An 8,268-nucleotide genomic window follows, 5' to 3' on the forward strand; every position below is an offset into this window, starting at 1 on the left:
TGATCCTGTCACTAGATCCCTTAGGATCTCACACCGCTGACCTACAAAACTAGAGCAGACCCAATGCCCGCTAAAGCCCCTTCTATTTATGAAACCATGATTCTATGTGTTTTCTCCACAGTAGTCTCCCCCGGTCCTCTCTGTGACCCTTTTGTGTACCGTGTGAAGGTTCAGGGTCATACAGGTGTTCTGTTGTTCCTCCCTCTGCATCTTCAGGTGAGACCACACACCTGTGTCTTGTCGACACCTCCCCCGAAAGGTTTCCCTGTATTTGTCCTCTCCTAAATGAAAGTCATGAATGAATCACCAATCCCCAAATTCCCTGGCAAATGCCTGTGCTATCAGACAGAGCCTGTGAAAACAGCCTAAATCAAACCTGTCCTTTGCAGAAGAGATTTCCGACTTAACAATGCAGATTGCGGAAATGAGCAAGAATCTTCAGGAAGTGGAGAAGACCAGGAAGCAAGTGCAGCGAGAAAAGTCAGACCTCCAGGCTGCCCTGGAAGAGATGGAGGCACGTGTCTGGAATGTGAAGGAGGGCGGGGCGCTGAGGAAGGGGACTAGACCATTCCCAGTGGCCCTTCCTGCAGTAGGCTCTGTGTCTCCAATGGGAAGAATCCAGCCCCACCCCCGCCCTGGGCTGGGACCAGCTGCTCTCTGCTGCCTCGCCTCATGGGTGTTCTCTAGTCCATCGTATTTCTCCCATTGAATAAATAAACTTGTTCATTATGTCCTCAACGTCTTCCTCTCAGAAAGCAAGAACTCAATCACCAAACATCCTGAGAGCCAGCTCAGAATCCCTTAGTTTTAACAGAGAGTTATACACGGTCATCTTTGGCTGCTGGGAATTCTGTGTGGTCCAAAGAGTGCAGGATCCTGATGCTATCACCAGCTGTGGCCAGAGAGGGGCGGATGCTTAAGAGGGTCTAGGGAAATTTGCCCTATGCAGGATAACAGGAGAGCAATTCCTCTGTCTTTCTCTGTCTTTTTTGAGAAGAGGTTGGCTCCTGACTTATGGTCACTATTTAAAAAGACACAGTAATCAAAATTTTTACTAATTGAAAACGATGCTCTGTCCTCCTCAAGACATAAGATTGTTAACAACAAAGCTTCAGTTCTAGTTTCATTACTAGTAACAATTTGGGAGCAAACTCTTTGACCTTCTTGAGTACTGTTCTATTTATTTGTAAAATGAGCCTAATAATACCCTTTTTATCATAATGGGGATGAAAAACCTCATTCAAGAAGGTGGCTGCCCCCGGTAATCCCAATCACTCCTTTACTTTTATCAGGGTTCCTTGAAGCATGAAGAGGGCAAGATTTTGCGTGTCCAGCTAGAGTTGAACCAGCTGAAATGTGAGCTTGACCGCAAGATCATTGAGAAGGAAGAAGAAATCGAGAAGCTGAAAAGAAACAGCCAGCGGGCAGCAAAGGCCAGGCAAAGCGTGCTGGATGCTGAGATCCGGAGCCGGAATGTTGCTCTGAGGCTGAAGAAGAAGATGGAGAGAGACCTCAGTGAGATGGAGATTCAGCTGGGCCACTCCAACCGCCAGGTGGCAGAGACCCAGAAACACCTGTGCTCAGTCCAGAGCCAGCTCAAGGTGAGTGCACGGCCCCTGGAGGACCTGGCGGGACCTCAGCCTGCCCTGGGCTCCGGTCTCACCCCTGGTTTCTCGTGAAGGACTCCCAGCTGCATCTGGATGACGCCCTGAGGAGCAACGAGGACCTCAAGGAGCAGCTGGCCCTCGTGGAGCGCAGGAATGGCCTCTTGCTGGAGGAGCCGGAGGAGAGGAAGGTGGCCCTGGCGCGGACGGAGCGCACCCGCAAGCTGGCGGAGCACGAGCTGCTGGAGGCCAGCGACCGCATGCAGCTCCTTCACTCCCACGTGTGTTCGTCCTCACTCCACTCTGGGTCCACCCTGGACCCAGGCAGGACCCAGGCTTGATGGAGAGGAGTTCCCACCGCTCCTTCCAGGCTAGTGGTCAAGACAAACTTTCATTAGGCCTAGTTCTCGGAATAACTTGGTCTCTAGATGGACAGATTGCTGAGCTTTCTTTTATCTGAAGATAAAAGATCATGGGGAAATCAGAGCAAGGCATGACAAATTATTGCATAAAAGGGCTGGAAAAGGCTTCACAGAGGCAGTAACATTTAAGCTGCAAGCTTAGAAAATTAGGATTGTCTTTTGAAATAATTACTTTTAGGAAAGTTAAAGAATTCCTTGTTTCATTTTTTATTTTTTTGGACCACACCACATGGCATACGGGATCTTAGTTCCCCAACCAGGGATTGAACCCGCACCCTGAGTGGTGGAAACACAAAGCCCTAATCACTGGACCGCCAGGGAATTCCCCCAAAATTCCTTGCTTTAAAAACTATTTTTTGAATTAACCAAAAAAATAGAAAAATACCAACCATATTGTTAGCATTTTGGGATCTCCTATTCTAGGCTCTTGTTTCTATACATAAATATGATATTTTTTGTAAACGTGATCAATCTTTTTGCAACTTTTTTTCATTTAACAACGTGTTGTGAACATATTTCTATATTTTAAAATAGTTTTCTATGATACAGTTTTTTAATGGCAGAAAAGCAGTCCATTTTAGTTGTGTATTATGGCACATTTATTTAATCAGTCTTCTACGGTTGGATATTTTTAGACTGTTCCCAATAAAAATTCTTATGATTAGAAGATTGTATGACTAACTTCTTCATAACTAAATTTTCACATATATCCATGATTACTATTTCCTTAATATTCCTAAAAGTAAGTAAATTCCTGGAAGTATATATTCATGGTCAAAACAGCAAAGACATTTATGATATGTTGTAAATTGGTCTTTAACAAAGTTGTCCCAATTTTTACTCCCATGGGAAAAATATGTGAGAGTGCTTAGCTATTATTTTTTTTAATCTTCAACGATTTTATGGTTGAAAATGCCTCATTTTAAAAATTCTTATTTCTTTACTAATGAGGTGGAACATTTTGTCGTATTTGTTGGCTATTTGTATTTCTTCTGGTGTGTCTTAACTATTTGTACTTTTGCCCTTTTTTCTTAATGATTTGTCTTTTTTACATATTAAGGAAGGAAATATTTCTTCAGTAATGCACATTGCAAATGTTTTCTCGTTTGTCATCATCCTAACAACTCTGTACAATGTTTTGATCATGAGAATTATTTTTCATTTCACATAGTTATGTCAACCATTTCCTTGTTCCAGCACCTTTAACTAAATAATTTATCCTTCCTCAAATATTTGACTGTCCACATTTATCATTTACTCAATTCTTTTATGTACAATTCTCGGGCCTGTTTTGGGATATCTGTCCTATCAAAAATGAAAGTCTTTTTAATTTTTTTTCACCTGTGTGAAAAATAAGAAATGGAACGTTCTCGAGCTTGACTTCTTTCCCCACCCAACCCTCTCCCTTCCAATCGTTGTAAGTGTCCAAATGTAGCCCGAACCTCTTATCTAATTTTTCTTGTAGAACACGTGCCTGATAAATACCAAGAAAAAACTGGGAGCTGACATAGCCCAATGCCAGGCAGAGGTGGAGAAGTCTATCCAGGAGTCCAAAAATGCAGAGGAGAAGGCCAAGAAGGCCGTCACGGATGTGCGCTCCATTCTTTCTTATCAGAGATGCTGTCTGGAGATAAGAAAGGGGCTTCTATGCCACCACTTTGGGACCTGCAAGTAGGTTTCCTCTCCTCACCCCTGCATTCAGTCAGTGGTGGCTTCCCAGAGAGACGGAAGGAGACGGAGCCTCAGCAGAGGCAAAGTGGGAGGGGAACCATGCAGCATCAGTGGTGGCTGTGGGAAGGAGGAAAGCATCAGGGTGCCTAGTACCAACCTCACAGCACCCTCCGTGTGCCCGCATAGGAGGGGTGGGTGACCCACTGATGCCTCTTGTGAACTTAACCAGTCGGCCATGATGGCCGAGGAGCTGACAGAGAAGGAGCAGGACACCAGCGCCCACCCGGAGTGGATGAAGAAGAACCTGGAGCAGACGGTGAAGGACCTGCAGCACCGCCTGGACGAGGCTGAGCAGCTGGCCGTGAAGGGCGGCAAGAAGCACATCCAGAAGCTGGAGGCCAGGGTGGGTCTCTCAATCTCTCTGAATCCGGGAAGTGAAAACGGCACTCCCCGATCCTTCTCTCTTCTTGTATATTGACTCCCATCCTTATCCTGTGGCCGGGGAAAGCCACCCAATATCGTCAGTACGTCCTGAGTTAATTAACATCCCCCAAGACTGACTATATAAGTATCTTTCTTGATTGTAGGTACGTGAGCTTGAAGGAGAGGTAGGTTGAAAGTGAGCAGAAACGTAATGCTGAGGCTGTTAAAGGTTTGCGGAAACACGAGAGAAGAGTAAAGGAACTCACCTACCAGGTAAGGGGAAGAGCTTTCTAGAATATCCAGAATTCCTGCACAAAGGGAAATTGAAAACCTGGTGACTATGTTGTACTCACAAATAGCTACATGTTAACTCGATATACATAAGGGGCAAATGACACAATCACCTATCACAGACGCTTTCCTAAGCTAGGAAAATCAGGAAGGCCTTTAGAAAATCGTGTAAGTGAGGAAAGAATACAGGTTTCAAAGACAGATAAACTGGTATTAGTCTTAGTTTGGCCTCTTACTTTTTAAACTCGGATAGGTTACCTAACACTCTCAACCTTAATTCATCACCTGTAAAATAGAATAAAAACATCTACTCACCAGAGTAGGGAGGTAAGATTAGAGACGTGTATAACTCTTCAATATAGTGCCTGCACACAGTGGACATTTAACAAGAGTGGCTACTGTTAATACTATGAAGGAAGCCTCAGAGTTGACCACATTTACCCCAGGCCCACCTGCCATCATATCAAAGTGATTTACTTGACCACCTGCAGTGGGTTGATTTTGTTGGAGTCAATGCAGACCATTTTTTTCAAACTTCCAGACTGAGGAAGACCACAAGAATGTTCTCAGGCTGCAAGACCTGGTAGATAAATTACAGGCAAAGGTGAAATCATACAAGAGACAAGCTGAGGAGGCTGTAAGTATCTTTAAGCCCTTGAGGGAAGAAGAAAACTTCGTTGGGGGTAGAAAGTATATTAAGAGAATGTGTTAATGAGAACGAGAAACCAAGTAAGAATATGTCATTCTTATTTTAAGAGAGATGATATAAATATGAATTTACCCCCAAATCCTAATTATAGAATAAGACGTCAAGAGGAGATATTTTTATTATTAAGCAATTTGTAGGGGTTGGGGGAAAAAAAGAAAATTCCAAATAACCCACCTTACTTGATAGCTGCAAAGAATATCCAGCAGAAAATCTAACACCATGATAAATATTCCTCTCCCTCTAGAAATGCACAAAATCAATTGTTCCCAAAAGCCAAACAGAAATCTTTTACCCCAGCTGACTCCTTCCCTCACTACCACTGTCATCAGCAGGGATTCATCCCTGCACATTCGCTGTAGCAAATTAGGATGTGTTGGAAGGTTCTCCAGCTTCACTTTTCCTGGTTGTTCCCCACTCTTCCAGACACAATGTAGTGGGTAAGAGGTAAGAAAAGGGAACACGAAAGGGAGAGGCACAAATGGTAGTGAGAGCAACCAACAAAGGGCATACTTTCTTCCTATCCCCATTCCCCCACCCGCAGCGTCACTGTATACCAGAGTCAAAATATATGGCAAAAACATTTCAACTGGGATTTTCCCGAAGTTAGAATTTGACCTTACATTTACTGTCTAACCTCTGTGAGCGAGCGCACATGGGTCTCTTTCTCCTTTCCACTCAGTCCATACATCGTAAATAGACTTCACGTATACATGGGTTTGACATAATGAGCTCGTCTCTTCCATTTCAAAACTATTTCTTCTTTCATTCTTTAGAGTAAAAAATGTAATTGAAGTTACAAGTTCTGTCTGGATTTGAAATCAGATATGACAAACAAACCTTAAGAAGGAAATATCTGAGTTGAGGAAATAATCCTGTTTGTGACAAGTGCAATGAGAACCACAAAGTCTAACTCTCACAACTTTATTCTTAGGAAGAACAATCCAATGCTAATCTTGCCAAATTCCGCAAGCTCCAGCACGAGCTGGAGGAGGCCGAGGAACGGGCTGACATTGCCGAGTCCCAGGTCAACAAGCTGCAGGTGAAGAGCCGGGAGATTCACACACAAGTCAGTGCAGTGTGAACACATCTGCCTGATGCTGCCAAGGGGCTGAAGAAATGCACAAAATGTGCTATTTTGGGTCACTTGCTTTGGGATGTTTTTCTCTTCATGTTGAATAAATAAAAACTACAGTGAACTGATAAACTGAACCAGACTCATTTACTTCCAAAGTTATTTATTCTCAAACACAGTTCTCACCTAGATATTATTTTTCGAACATTACATATGGCTTTGTGGGACATTCAATATTTGTCCCTGCCTCACCACCCCGCATCCCCTTTCCCATCTCCAGCTCCACCACACACACACACAATTACCTTTTACTGGACTTAATTGTGTTAAATCTCTCTAGACTGTTACAAATGACTAAGGAAACCACTCATGGAGGTTACCCCTTCAGACAGGACACACTCATGCACTCACTCCACAGGTGGTTACTGAGCATCTACTATGCGCCGGGCACTGCTCTCAGTACTATGGGAATAGCAGTGAACAAAGCATAGTTCCCTCCCTCTGGGAACTTATATTCTGCAAGGAAAGAAAGGCAGTCAACAAATAAGAAGCTGTGTCTACTATATTTAAAATAGATAATCAACAAGAAACTACTGTATAGCACAGGGAACTCGGCTCAGTATTCTGTAATAACCTAAGCGGGAAAAGAATTTGAAAAAGAATGGATACTTGTATGGGTATAAATGAATCACTCTGCTGTACACCTGTAACTAACATATCATTGTTAATCAACTATACTCCAACATAAAATATTTGTAAAAAATCTACAAAAAAATAAGAAGCTGTGTAATGTGTCAGGTAAGTGCTCATGAGAAATAAAAAAAGTAAGAGGAGGCAGTTAGTACTTTGTAGAGAGGAGTCAAGCAAGGCCTCTCTAGGAAAAACACATTTGAGCTGAGACCTGAAGGAAGCAAGAGTATTCCAGGCAGAGGGAACAAAAGAAAATGCAAAGGCCCTGAGGCAGGGGCAGTTTGGCATGTCCCAGGGACAGGAAGGAGACCAGCAGGGCTAGAGGAGAATGAGCAAGATAGTTATGGCATAAGAGAGGAACCTGGGACCCCAGGGATCATGTAGGGCTTCAGGGACACCTGAGGACTTTTTTCTTCACTCAGAGTGAGATGGGAAATCTTTGGAGCGTTTTGAGCAGAGGAGTGATATTAACACACATTTTAAAAGAATCACTCTGGGGACTTCCCTGGTGGTGCAGTGGTTGAGAATCTGCCTGCCAATGCAGGGGACACGGGTTCGAGCCCTGGTCCTGGAAGATCCCACATGCCGCGGAGCAACTAAGCCCATGTACCACAACTACTAAGCCTGGGCTCTAGAGCCCGCAAGCCACAACTAATGAGCCCGCATGCTGCAACTACTGAAGCCCTCACACCTAGAGCCCATGCTCTGCAACAAGAGAAGCCACCGCAATGAGAAGCCTCTGCACCGCAAGGGAGAGTAGCCCCCTCTCACCGCAACTAGAGAAAGCCCGTGCGCAGCAAAGAAGACCCAACACAGACAAAATGAATAAATAAATAAGTCTTTAAAAAAAAAAAAAAAAGAATCACTCTGCTGCATTGAGAATACACTGAAGGGGGCAGAGGTAGAAACTGTGAGACCAGTTAGGAGCGTACTGCAAAATAAAAGATAAAAAATGACAGTGGCTTAGACCAGAGAGATAGGCACTGGGAGATGACGAGAAGCAGATGGATTCTAGATGTACTGTGAAGGTAGCGCACATAGGGTTTTCTGACAGATTGGATGGATGAGTGGGTGAGAGAGAGAGAGAGAGAGAGAGAGAAAGGACTTATGAAAAGAGGAAGAATAAAACAAGAAAGATTTAGTGCAGTATGAACATGAGGAGTTTAGTATCTAGAAAGAGAGGAAGCAGTAGAACAAAAATACAATCTAGACAAAAATTGTGCTTTATGCACTCCTGTCCCTCTTCCACCTTCTACCATCCACACTCCCTTGCCTCCCAACCCCTATCAGCCTCACTCCTTTACAGTATAAACTGCACAGGCCTCAATCGCAAAAATGTCTAAAATTAATAACAGTTTAAAACAAAAAAATTCAAAATACTCTCCT

General features: G+C 43.7%; 1 protein-coding gene, 1 long non-coding RNA gene and 1 pseudogene across 3 annotated transcripts; all 3 read left to right on the forward strand.

Annotated features, from left to right (window-relative positions):
• Window positions 1–1,277: 1,277 nt before the first annotated feature.
• On the forward strand, window positions 1,278–3,512 carry LOC309651671 (myosin-13-like). The gene is made up of 3 exons (XM_082444565.1): window positions 1,278–1,601; window positions 1,682–1,889; window positions 3,492–3,512. Coding segments are annotated over exons 1-3 (312 nt in total). The 5' UTR covers window positions 1,278–1,499; the 3' UTR covers window positions 3,494–3,512.
• A 175-nt stretch (window positions 3,513–3,687) lies between these two features.
• LOC309651585 (myosin-8 pseudogene) lies at window positions 3,688–4,175 on the forward strand (annotated as a pseudogene). The gene is made up of 2 exons (XR_014268714.1): window positions 3,688–3,697; window positions 3,927–4,175. The product of XR_014268714.1 is annotated as a myosin-8 pseudogene (transcript).
• A 114-nt stretch (window positions 4,176–4,289) lies between these two features.
• Window positions 4,290–6,260, forward strand: LOC309651689. The gene is made up of 3 exons (XR_014258321.1): window positions 4,290–4,393; window positions 4,953–5,048; window positions 6,052–6,260. It is a non-coding gene; the product is annotated as an uncharacterized lncRNA (long non-coding RNA).
• Window positions 6,261–8,268: the final 2,008 nt, after the last annotated feature.

This window comes from Balaenoptera physalus, assembly GCF_965194825.1.
Source record: "Balaenoptera physalus genome assembly, chromosome: 21".
Lineage (NCBI taxonomy): Eukaryota > Metazoa > Chordata > Mammalia > Artiodactyla > Balaenopteridae > Balaenoptera > Balaenoptera physalus.

Coding starts and splice junctions, on each gene's coding strand:
- LOC309651671 (XM_082444565.1), top strand. CDS start 1,500: ATGGAGAGAGACCTCAGTGAGATGGAGATTCAGCTGGGCCACTCCAAC. Junction 1,602..1,681: donor CAGTCCAGAGCCAGCTCAAG/GTGAGTGCACGG, acceptor TTTCTCGTGAAG/GACTCCCAGCTGCATCTGGA.